The sequence below is a fragment of the Globicephala melas genome, chromosome 4, assembly GCF_963455315.2.
Source record: "Globicephala melas chromosome 4, mGloMel1.2, whole genome shotgun sequence".
NCBI classification, from domain to species: domain Eukaryota; kingdom Metazoa; phylum Chordata; class Mammalia; order Artiodactyla; family Delphinidae; genus Globicephala; species Globicephala melas.
In genome coordinates this window covers 142,637,876-142,651,229 of record NC_083317.1, presented here as the reverse complement: position 1 = coordinate 142,651,229, position 13,354 = coordinate 142,637,876, and the positions used below count along the sequence as shown (strand labels likewise).

Here is a 13,354-nt window from a genome sequence, read left to right as displayed (position 1 = left end):
TCCCTTCCACACCTGTGTCTGGTTAGGTGGGTACCAAGAGGCATTGTACGCAAGAGTTGGTGGTTGGAAAGAAGGGAGCAGAGAGATGGTTTCCATGTGTGGAAGGCTGGTGCCGGGGCATCAGGGTGCTCATAGGTGTTGCTGCTTCTCTGTAGGCTCATCTCACTGGTGTAGGGCTCCACCCTCCCCGGGACACTCCTTCAGCTCCTCCGACCCCTGGCCTGGGGACGTATTTATTTACCTCGATGGTGCCGGGAGCCACCTTCTTCTGCAGAACTCCTGTATCATCACAACCGCAGGCGATGAGAGACTGCCATGAGTTCCCGACGGTTCTCGTGGGTTTTAGTTCATGTTCCTGGCTTGCCCTGCAGACTTCAAGCTCTAGCATCAGACAGCAGCCTCCCAGAGACAATTTAACCAGAACCTACCGCTGTGTGGGGTCCTACAGATACATATATATCTCCTTACGCAATTGTACGTAGACTCTCCTATGAGTAAACCGTCTTCCCTCGGTAGCCACAGGGCATGGCTTCCAGTAACTCCCGGAGTACCTGACAATCCGAGGATGCTCGAGCCCCTCCTAGTTGGCCCTCCCCATCCCTGGGCTCTGCATCTGTGGATTCAACTGACTGCAGATCCTGGAGTATTTCCGTGGATGTGGAGAACCAGCTGTACCACTGCTCTGACTGAACCCTGCTTGATACAGAATCACTGCATGAACCTGTTTCCTGAAATCTCCACGGTTTCCTGAGGAAGGCTTCCTCCACTGTTCCTCACCCCAGTTATGTCCTCCAAAGTCCCCTGGAGAACCAACCCGAGAGTCTCTGATGCCTCGGGTGCCTAAAGGAGCCAAAGAAAAAGCCAATGATGGGGTTGGTGCTGCTGTTAAGAGACAGGATCATCTGGTCCTTCTGAGATAATACAAGAGCAGATTGGAATCATTCGGAATCCGGCACAGCCAAAGGGCAGGCGGGAGAGAAGAAAGATCAGCCTTGTGAGTGGAATGACCATGTGGAGCCCGGTCACCGCATCTGCTGGGGGCTACAGAGGACCCCGACAGCAGGGCCAGGCCGGACCTGGAGAGAACCACCAGTACAACAACCAGCCACGTGGCAGTGACGGAATCACGCACCGGACACCAAACCTGGTCAGAACCCCAACACAGGAAGCCCCAGCACTTCCCCCCAGAACATTCAGCAGGGACGGGGCCCAGAGCAGGGCACACACAACAGCTGGCATGTGTGTTGGGCAGTGGCAGTGGTACCAGACGGGCCACGAGACCAAAAGGCGGTGCTCAGTGCTAACAGTCCTGAGGATGCTCAGGCCTGTGGCGACACCGTTGTGAAAAGGCTGAGGATAGAGATGAGGGAGAAGGGAAGGAGTAAAGGAGTCCCTCCAGGGAATGCGTAATTTGGCAGCAGAGGAAGAGGAAGTTGGTCCCTGGCAGGTCCCTGGAGGAGTTCCAGAGCCAGAGCAGAGCCCAGTTTCCTGCCAGCTCAACTGAGCAACGCTGAAGACCAGCCAGGCCAGGATCAGGGTCTCCACATAGAAAAGTAGTTACTTTATCCATCCATCATCTATCGAGCTATGCACCTATCTATCCATCCATCCATCCATTTATGTATGTATATATCCATCTATCCATCTCTCTCTCTCTCTCTCTAGATATCCCTACCTATTTGAATAAATTTGACACGCAACACTGTATAAGTTTAAGGTGTAAAATGTGTTACTTTGATAAATTTGTATACTGTAACGTGATTGCCGATGTAGCTATATTTATCAATTGTATCATTATAATACAATATTTGGTCTATATTCATTATACTGTGCATCTCTATGGCTTATTTACTACTCATTACAAGTTTGTACCTTTAAACACCATTACTCTTACCCTGCTGCCCAGCCCCATCCTCTCTGGTAACCACCGTTTTACTGTTTTTCACACGTTTAATGTTTTTTAGATTCCACGTATAAGTGCTATCGTTCAGTACTTGTCTTTCTCTATCTCATTTAGCACAATGTTCTCAAGGTCCACCCATGTTGTCACAAATGGGAGGATATTTTCTTTTCTCACAGATGAATAATATTCTGTTGTGTATACATATCACATCTTTTTTATCCATTCATCCATTGGTGGGCATTTGGGTTGTTTCTGTATCCTGGCTATTGTCAATAAAGCTGTGATAAAAATGAGGGTGCATATATCGCATTGAATTCCTGTTTTCATTTCTTTTGGGTGTATAGTTAGAAGTGGGATTGCTGGATTATATGGTAAATAAATCCATTTTTAAATTTTTTGAGGAACCTCCATAGTGGGTGGACCTATCTGCATTCCCACCAGATAGGGACCCCTTTTCACCACATCCTCACCAGCACCTTGTCTCGTCTTTTTTTTTTTTTTTTGCGGTACACGGGCCTCTCACTGCTGTGGCCTCTCCCGTTGCGGAGCACAGGCTCCAGACGCGCAGGCTCAGCGGCCATGGCTCACGGGCCCAGCCGCTCCGCGGCATGTGGATCTGCCCGGACTGGGGCACGAACCCGTGTCCCCTGCATCGGCAGGCGGACTCTCAACCACTGCGCCACCAGGGAAGCCCTCTTGTCTTTTTTGCTTACATCCTTTCTGACAGGTGTGAGGTGATAGTTCACTGTGGTTTTGACTTGCATCTCCCTGACGATGGGTGATGTTGAGCATCTTTTCACATGCCTGTTGGCCATCTGCGTATCTTCTTTGGAGAAATGTCTATTTAGTTCTTCTGCCCATTTGTCAACTGGTTTTTGTTGTTATTGAATTGACAGTTCTTTATATATTTTGGACATTAACCTCTTACCAATATGTGCTTTGCAGAAATATTCTTTCATTTGGTAGGCTGTCTTTTCATTTTGTTACTTGTCTGTTTTGCTGTGCTGAAGCTTGTGGGTTTGATGTGGCCCTACTTGTTGATTTTTGTTGTTTGTGCTTTTGGTCTTGTGTCTCCCAAATTACTGCCAAGACCAATAAGGATGAGATTCTTCCCTATGTTTTCTTCTACAAGTTTTAGGGTATCAGGTCTTATGTTGAAGTCTTTGATCCATTTTGAGTTGATTTTTCTGAGTGGTGTGAGACAGGGGTCTAATTTCATCGTTCTGTGTGTTTCTAGTTTTCTCAGCACCATTAGTTGAAGAGGCTATCCTTTCCCCATTGAGCATTCTTGGATCCCTTGTTTAAATATTAGTTGACCATATGGTTCTGGGATGTCTATTCTGTTCCACTGGTAGATGTGCTTATTTTTGTACCAGTAGTGTTTTTATTACTATGGTTTTGTAGTATAGTTTGAAATCCAGGAGCACGATATCTCCAGTTTTATTCTTTCTTGGCTATTCAGGATCTTTCATGGTTCTGCCCAAATTTTAGGACTGTTTCTTCTCTTTCTGAAGAATGCCTTTGACATTCTGATGGGGGCTGCATTGAATCTGTAGATGGCTTTGGGTAGCATGGCCATTTTATCGATATTAATTCTTCTGATCCATGAACATGAGATGTCTTTCCATTTGTCTGTGTCTCCAGTTTCTTTCAGCAAAATTTTATAGTTTTCATTGTACTGGTCTTTCACTTCCTTGGATAAATTCATTCCTAAGTATTTCATTGTTTTTAATGCTATTGTGAATGGGATGGTTTTCTTTATTTCTTTTTCAGATGCTTCATCATTAGTGTAAAGGAATGCAATTGATATCTGTATGTTGATTTTGCATCCTGTCACTTTACGGAAATCATTGATTAACTGCAACAATTTTTTGACTAATTCTCTGGGATTTTCTCTATACAGGATCACATCATCAGCAAATGATAACAATTTTACTTCTTCCATTCTTATCTGGATGCCTTTTATTCCTTTGTGTTGCCTAACTGCTCTGGCTAGAACTTCTTGGACTATATTGAATAGGAGCGGTGAGAGTGGGCATCCTTGCCTTGTTCATGATTTTAGAGGAAACACTTTCAATTTCTTCTCTCCAATGAGTATAATGTTAGCTGTGGGTCTGTTGTATACGGCCTTTAGTATGTTGAGGTATGTTCCTTTTATACCTAGGAAATGACTTCTCCTTTAGCTTAGGGCTAGCAAAATCCAGAAATCAGTATTTACTGTTCCACACAGATTTAATAATGCAGAGTCTGCTAATTAGGAACTCACTGGTGAAGAGCCCCAGGTGTCTTTGGCAAAACTGCAAGGACTCAGAATCTCTTCGTAGCGTTCTTCCCTCCCTGGATCACCTCTTTCATCTCCCTCCCAAAAACCTATTTTAGAGAATGACCTAATATAGTGAATTTATACCAGAGTGTAAAATCCAAGAACAGGTGTGCCTTCTTCCAGGATTTAAGTAATTTAAATTTTCTCTATACCTGCGGAACGAAAGGTTCAGTTGAGAACTGGGTTTGAACTCCAGTTCTGCTACCTACTTCTTATGTGACCTGTGTGCCACGTGACCTCCACGGGCCTCAGTTTTCTGATCTATGAAGTGTGTGTGGGAGGGTAAATGCTATCTCCACGGCAAAGTTGTATGGATTAAATTAATTCAACACATTTTTTATTGTAGGCCTACAGGATCGCCAGGCATTGTTCTAGGTGCTGGGAATCCAGAAGTGACGTAAACATAGACAAGTGCCTGTGCTCGTGGAGCTTACATGCTAACTAGAGAAAGGGTAGCATCACCAACTCATAAACAGAGAAACACAGGATGCCAGGAGGGAGAAGTGCTATGGAGAAAAGCCACGTTTGCAGGTGGGGTAGGGCAAGTTGGGGGTTGTCACATGAGACCTTCCCTGGAAGGTGACACTAAGCAGATACCTGCAGGGAGGCAGGGAGTGTGCCACGTGAGTTTCTGGGGGAAGACAATGCAGGCAGAAGGAAGAGCAAATGTCAAGACTCCATGGAAGGAGCCTGCTTTAGAGTATTGGAACCAAGAGTGACAGTTGGCGATTTCAGCATGATTCTGTAAGGTCTTGCGTGTTTTTACTTAGCGAGGTGAGAATCATGGAGAGTTTTTAGGCCAAGAATGGACGTACTCTGATTCACACTCTAAATGGATCCTCTGATGCAGGGGTATACGCTGCAGGAGGGATAAGGCAGAAGCAGCGAGATCACATAGGAGACTCCACGGTAATCCAGGGGAGGGAAGCAGCTGATGGAGGCCGGGGCCAGAGTGTTACTACTAGAAAGAGTAGTACTGAATGGTTAGATCTGGGTTTATGCTGAATATTTATTTTGAGCTGGTGAGACGGGATCTGGCTAGGCTGTGTGAGAAGACTCAAGGTCTTAAGCTTTAGCAACTAGAGAAATGGAGTTCCCATACATTGAGGTGGGGGCACTGGAGGACCTGGATTGGCAGGAGGTGGGTGGGTTGTGTCATCAACAGTCTGGTTTGGGACCTGATCGCTGGGTGTTCAACTGGACATGTCAAATAGGCGAGCCAATCCGTGTGAAAGCACCTGATCCATGGCCAGGCTTTATATGAATGTACGAACGCAGGTTAGAAACAAGTGGATTCATGTCGCTCCATGACAACTGTGTGCTCTCTCTCCAAGACCAGAGTGAATGAGCACATGTGGTTACACATGTAAACCACTGCTCTCTCTGAAAATGCTGGGGGACACTGTCAGCTTTCTTCTTTGAGCGGCGGCAGAAGCAGCAACAACAACAGAAGCAAGTGAATAATAATAACCTAGTTAGAATAAAATTATGGAAATCCCTGATGAACTTTAATTTCAGATCTCTCTCTGGCTTTCAAATGCTGGGTATCGTTGCTTCTTGTATAACTAGTTAGCTACTTTATTCACAATTAGCCTCGACTTACCAATTTAAGAAAATGAAAATTTTGAAAATCTAACGCACCTAAATTATCTATTTCGTTCTGTGAAAGCAATTAATACCTCTCCTATTAACTGACTTTTCATTAGTAAGCAAACCACAGTTAATTTCATAAAAAAACAAAACCAAACCATAAAGCATACAATACACTCTGAAATGATCTCTAAGTTAAGATTTATTTTAAAATGTATTTGATGCAATTTGTAACGGAGGAACACGCTCTATTAAAAAGCTTTTAGAGACTGCTAATACTAACGTGCTTTTTTTCTCAAACAAATATGTATGCCTGTGGTTTTTCTGTTTATTTTTTTAAACATCCTAGGCACAAATTTTATCATTCCTTTTTGGAAAATACCTACTGGCAGATACTGTCCTGCCATTACCACGAAAACAATGCTTTCCAGTAACAGGTATGAGCAGCAATATAGTGCATCTCACTGGGGTGTAAGTGGCCCGAGATACTAAAAATAAACAACAAGCACGTTTGATCCTTCTACCGACCCACTCTTAGATCTACGTAGAAGGCCCACTTATTTATTTTATGAAATACCCAGATCCACAGGGAGACAGAAAAAGCCAATTATGAATAGGCTATGCCTATGTATTTCTACCACAAAAACAGCTCTGACCTGTTACCTAACAAGACCCCTTATCCTTAGGATGTATGTCATCAGAATCTCTAAGATACGAAGTACCAGACACAGTGTGTCACAATCTTTTCAAAGCGTTTTTAGCAGGAAAAAAAATACTATAGGAATAAAACATATTCCATTATTTTGCTTCTGAATTTTTCAAGTACACATGAAAATATTTACACATTAGACTATTTAAAAAGTGCTGGTTTTGAGCACAGGAGTAATTATCTATGATATGAGTGTGCAAATGTAATACCCAATAAGATATAAAACAACTCCTACTTTACAAATAAATAGACATCTGAATTATAACATTAAAATGTATGTCTACACTGAAAAAGAAATACAGTATTAAAGGACTTTGGGACATACCAGTGATTTATTATGCTTTTCTTTCTTTTTTTTTGATCAAAAATATTTTAAATATTTGAGTATGGTTAAAGGCTCCACAGACAATGTCATGAGAGTATTATGCTTTTCTTTCTGGCCATATATATATTATTCCTGGATAAAGTTTCACTAAACGGATATTTTCTCAGAGAAATGACATCACTGGTGGTTAAGTATTCAACTAAAGACTTGGCATCAGAGACAACTACCAGTATCATACCAACAGACATGCCGTGCACTTAGTAGAAGAGGCAATGAACATATTGATTAGATAAAAAAATCAGCGGACTAAAAATCATACTGAGATACAGCATTTGAAAGTACAACTAGTACTTGACTGATTTAAAACTCGCATACTAAGTGTAATGAACATTACATACTGCGTGAAAAATGTGTTTTGCTTGCCTTGTTAGAAGTTAGGTGGGTTCTGGAAGGAATTATTGGAATGGTTCCTCTGAAAGTGTGAAAAATTAGGTGCTGGAGTGTGGGATATTCAAAAAGTCCCTGTGGCAAGGAAAGGCATCCAAGCCACTCCACTGCCCTTTACGTGACAGATTTGAGCACGACAGTAGTTAAAAGTTCTCAGTAAGGATTCCCAGTCTGAGGGTTTGGGAAAAGGGATCTCGTGGATTCAATGGCACAACAGACTCATTTTATGGTAGACATTTGATAACGATTAGTGGCCAATCAGGTTGATTTGTGAACCTCTGCTCTCATCAACGATTCTCTCTGACACCTACAGCTACCCTGGTTCATTCTTCAGAGCACCGGAAAATGCTGCATGAATCAAAGTGTGTGCCTAAGGTTACTGGAAGAAGAGCAAAGGATGAAGGAAACAGAGAAATAAACAAAACGTAATCACAAATATGGACTACTTAGAGTAACAGGAGACTAGAAAGGATGGGCGTGGTACTTCCAAATTATTAGTAAGTCTTTGTTTTAGTGAACAGCTTTCAAGACACTCGCAAACTTTCCCCTTTAGAGCAACACCTCTGTTTACGAAATCCAATTTCCAAAACCGATAAAGTAGGTGGTGATAATCTGCTTTGAAAACTTCCCATGGGTTTCTAATAAATGTGCATTTAAACGATGATTTGAGTACCAAAGTTTGATTTTTCTTTGTCCTAATAGATTGTCTAATCAAATTTATCCACTGGAGGGATTTAGTTTTTTTTCTGGCAGTACTCTTGAGAGGTTCTAATTCAGCTTTTTTCTTTGAACACTCCCAGGAAAGGGAAGCCTGGTCTCAGAGGCAAAGCTATTCAAACACAGACTGTCCGGAGATGGGTCAGATTTTCCTCACGTGGAATCGAAATCTGCTTCCCTGTAACTGACACCCTTCTGCTTCTATTTTTGTCCCATTCAGCCATCCAGGAGCAAGTCTAACCCCACACAGCTTCTGAAACATCAGAAAACAGCTATCACGTTCCTCCTAGGTCCTATTTTTCCTAGTAAACATCTCCAGGCTAACTATGTATAATTCAGTGGGAAGTACATGGTCCCTGGAGGCCAAGTTCAGTAGATCCCTGGCTGTATATTATTAGAAAACCTCTCCAAACCTCATCTAAGTCCCCTTCTCTGTGAACGGGAACATCCCAGCCTTACTAGGGTGTTTTGGAGGAGAGACGGGTTCACACAGCGGACGCCCAATCCAGTGAAGAAACTCAAGAATGCGAATAGTTCTTTCCCTCCCCAGCTTATTCCTGTTTGTCCTTCTGAAAATGAAGAGCTCAGAAGGCAATGAGGCACTCCTGATACCATCCGATGGGCTCAGAGTTCCAGAGATTGTGCTCCTAAAAATATCTCCTTAAGGCTTCAAGAACTTCAAGTTCCTACAGAATTGTACTCAGTCAGAAGGCCACACACTTTATTTATATGAAAATAAAGCAAGTCTCTCCCATCTTGTATCGTGATTTCTTTCTGAATTTTCAGTGAAACAGTATACCTTGAGCCGTTTACATTCCACCTTGTCAGTTTTGGCCGCTGCTTCGAGTCCACCAAGGAGGCATTTTATCTAACCTATGAATCCGTTTTCCCTCCTGGTTTGTTTAATCTACACATTTCTGTCATGCAGAGGCTGGAGAAGCCCACGCATTTTGTGAGATGTAGGTTCCATAGAACAGACCATACCAGGCTTATAAGCAGCACAACTGCCTGCCCTGAGTTTTCCCTCCTTCTCACCACCTGTGCTTCCGTAACTGATGGGGCTGCAGAGAAAGGTCCTCACGTCACCGGCAGTGCAACAGGTAAAACCAGATGACTTATGGGCTGGTCCAAAGTAGAAGGGAAGATGTAAGGTTCCCACCCAGTAAAAGGAGAAAATAAAGATTAGTTATACGGGGGCTTCATCACTAAAAACCGACCAAATACAGCCCTGGGGGGTCCCAGTGCCACCAGCTCTGTCATCTTGGATAAAATGTACTGTGCAATGTAGTAAGGAACACAGGTTTTGGAGCCAGACTTCCTGGGTTCAATCCTGATATCATTCGGATTATGCTGGGTAGTTACTTAGTTTCTCTGTGCATGGGTTTCCTATTTGGTAAAATGATAGTTATTACTTTTTTTTTTTTTTTGCGGTACGCGGGCCTCTCACCGTTGTGGCCTCTCCCGTTGCGGAGCGCAGGCTCCGGACGTGCAGGCTCAGTGGCCACGGCTCACGGGCCCAGCCGCTCCACGGCATGTGGGATCTTCCCGGACCGGAGCACGAACCTGTGTCCCCTGCATCGGCAGGCGGACTCTCAACCACTGCGCCACCAGGGAAGCCCAGTGGTTATTACTTTTTGCTTTGATACCAAAACAAGATCCAAACCTCAATGGAAAGGAAGGAAGAAAGGAAGAGAGAGGAAAATAAAAGAGGGGAGGTAGGAGCCAGGGAGGGGGATCACAGGAAGGTGAAGGTCTAGTCTGAGTCTTGCTTTTTAAATTGTGCACTCCAACCGACAACTCAAATAGGTTTTACTTCCCTCTACGTTGAGAAGTCAAGCCAGATGAAATAAGAATTCTGCTTGGTGGCCAACAGACAGAGTCAACGCCCTCTGGGTCTTTTCCTTTCCAAAGTGGAGAATGACTGCTATATTTAGAACAGATAACCAACAAGGACCTACTGTAGAGCACAGGGAACTCTGCTCAATATTCTCTAATAACCGAAATGGGAAAAGAATTTGAAGAATAGGTACATGCATCTGTATAACTGAATCACTTTGCTGTACACCTGAAACTAACGCAACATTGTTAATCAAAAATGCTCCAATATAAATTGAAAATTAAAAAAGAGAATGAATTTAAAGTCATCAAATGACCGACTTACAGGCAGTAGATAGTTATGTGAAGAATTCTTAAAGGATATAATCTTGTCTTAAGTAAGTGAAAATTCGCCCATGTTCTGATGACACTGCTCTTACACTTTCTTCAGTCATTTATGTGTGGCTTTCCATTAATCCATCATTTTAATTAATGGACTATTATAAATTCTTCTTTATTGCATTTTCCTGACATGATTTCTCAGTCTCTGTGGGTCACACTCTCCGCTCTAGTGCATGTGGAATTCACATGGGCAGCTGGAGCCGGAAGCCTGGCCGTGGTGGGCTCCCTCGCCCCCAGGTCAGGTCTGGTTCCCCTGGCTCTAGGGCTGGCACCAGCCCACCCTCTGCCCCTACTTCCACCCATAACATGCTGTCTTATGTTACACTCAAACATGTACCACAGAAAGGCGACATGAGGAAGGATGAAAAAAAGCAACGAAGTATGCGTAAAGGGCTGGGGTGAGGGGATAAACCATTGTTCACATTCTGCTTCCGTTTACATACAATCAGCCCTGGGACGTTGCCTATGCTAAGAGAACAGACATGAATTCCTAGGTATGTACACTGAAGAATACGTATATATATATATACACACACACACGTATATATATATATATATATATATATATATAGGCAACAGAACACATTGCTAAAAATGGATGAATATTTCATACTGACCTTGGGGGGTTTAAACGGATAGTCTGGTGAAAAGGTAATGTCAAGAAAGAACACCCCTCCTTCATAGACAGATCCTGGGGGTCCCAATATAGTTGACCTCCATTCATAAATGTTGTCTCCTTTGGGTCCAGCACTGAAATAAGACATACAAATAAAATGTGCTTAGAGATCATATAAAGCTTGGAATTTAAAAACTATCTATTTACGGTAACAATAAATTGAGCCATTCCATAAAAACACACCGAAGTTAATAGATTAATTCTACATAAGGAGTCACTTGTCAACGTCATCAGTATTCTATAAATGGAATATGTTGGTATTACTAAATAAAACAGAACCAAGAAGATTCTGTTTCGCCATTCATAACCCTAAACTTATGAAACTAAAGATTCCAAGGACCGTAGACCAGAGGTAGGAGCACAAATGTTTGATAAAGCATAAAACTATTTCTGGGATCCTGAAAAGGGTGATACAGTGTCAAAAAGATAAATTTTCAAAGCTACAAGGGACACTAGAGAAAGAAAATACCCTAATCCTTTGTTAACTAAGAACACAAAAGAGGTTCATGGAGATCAGTAAATGTTCATCATTGATAAGACTCAGCTCAAGTATCATTCCCATCTGAATCTTCTTTTCTCTCTCTATCCAAAGATTCCCGGCCAACGCCCACACCCTCCAACTAGTGTGGTCTATAGAAGATAAGATGCAACCTTTTGTTTTATACCTGTGTTGTGTAACTGTTTGCTTTTTCCATCCCTCCCTGGAAGTTCTTTGAGGAACAGATTTTGCCTTGTCCTCAGTGCCTAGTAAGTAAATGTTTATTGGATGATGAAGCTGGGTTAACAGTGAAGCAAGGGGAAGCCACATGGCTACTAGCAGCAAACATACGTCCCCCAGTTGCAGAGAAACTCACTGAGGAAAATAAGGCCCACACAAGTCAACTTAACTGTGTTAATTCTCCCAGGGTAACAGAAGGCAAAGTGAGATTATAGTTTAGCTCCAGTGTTCCTCTTGCCCCATCAAGCTAATATGTACATCTAACAGCCAGAAATTCCCCTCACACCCTGTAGCAAAGTGGGAAACCCTGTTAAAGTGCTTGAGAAGATTTTATTGCCAACAAAGATTTCTCTTCTTTCTTATTTTGAAATTAGTTCATATCTACAAAAAAATTCATTGTTGAGCCGTATATCAGAAAAGCATGCATCTTATCTGTGACAAAGGAGGAAAAATATACAATAGGGAAAAGACAGCCTCTTCAATAAATGGTGCTGGGGAAACTGGACAGCTACATGCAAAAGAATCAAACTGGACTACTTTCTCACACCATATACATGATTAAACTCACAATGGATTAAAGACTTAAATGTAAGATCTAAAACCATAAAAATCCTAGAAGAAAACAAAGGCAGTACGCTCTTTGACATCTAAGATTGACATCTTAGCAATATTTTTGGTATATGTCTCCTCAGGCTAGGGAAACAAAAGCAAAAATGAACAAATGGGACTCCATCAAACTAAAAAGCCTTTGCACAGTGAAGGAAACTATCATCAAAATGAAAAGGCAGCCTACTGAATGGGAGAAGATATTTGTAAATGATACGTTCAATAAGGGGTTAATACCCAAGGTATACAAAGAACCCATACAACTCAACATCAAAAAACATACAACCTATTAAAAAATGGGCAGAGGACCTGAACAGATATTTCTCCAAAGAAGACATACAGATGGCCAACAAGCACATGAAAAGACGCTCAACATCACTAATCATGAAATGCAAATCAAAACCACAATGAGATATCACCTCACACCTGTCAGAATGGCTATCATCGAAAAGACAACAATTAACAAGTGTTGACGAGGATGTGAACAAAAGGGGAAGCCTTGTGTACTGTTGGTGAGAATGTAAATTGGTACAGCCACTATGGAAAACAGTACGGAGATTACTCAAAAAAGTAAAAATAGAACTACCATACAGTCCAGTAATTCTGCTTCTGGGTATTTATCTGAAGAAATTAAAACAGTAATTTGAAAAGTAACTGAAAAGATATATGCATCCCAGTGTTCACTGCAGCATTAGTTACACTAGCCAAAATACAAAAATGCAACCTAAGTACCATCGATAGATGAATGGATGAAGAAGATGTGGTACATACATATACACACAATGGAATATTACTGAGCCATAAAAGTATGACATCTTGCCATTTGGGACAACATGGATGGACCTTGAGGGTATTATGCTAAGTGAAATAAGTCAGACAGAGAAAGGCAAATGCCACATCATTTCACTTACATGTGGAATCTAAAAAACAAAAGAATACATGTAAGAAAACAGAACAGACTCAGATACAGAGAACAGAGGGGAGGAGAGGTTGGCGGATGAGAGAAACAGGTGACGGAGATTAAGAGGTACAAACTTGCAGTTACAAAATAAATGAGTCACAGGTATGACGTATACAGTCAATAATTATGGAACATTTTTGTATGGTGACACCAAAAAACCCC

General features: G+C 42.1%; 2 protein-coding genes across 3 annotated transcripts in view; both read right to left on the bottom strand.

The window, feature by feature from the left end:
- The window catches only part of LOC115863453 (ubiquitin-conjugating enzyme E2 E2), a 352,617-nt gene that overhangs the window by 69,820 nt on the left and 269,443 nt on the right, over window positions 1-13,354 (bottom strand). For both annotated transcript variants that reach the window (XM_030876330.2, XM_060298646.2), the window contains exon 4: window positions 10,849-10,981. In XM_030876330.2, the coding sequence (XP_030732190.1) occupies window positions 10,849-10,981 (133 nt within the window). The remainder of the gene's footprint in view (window positions 1-10,848; window positions 10,982-13,354) is intronic.
- Window positions 709-2,718, bottom strand: LOC138842666 (mas-related G-protein coupled receptor member X3-like). The gene is given in 4 exon segments (XM_070045403.1): window positions 709-840; window positions 1,133-1,185; window positions 1,188-1,350; window positions 2,617-2,718. Coding segments are annotated over 4 exon segments (450 nt in total).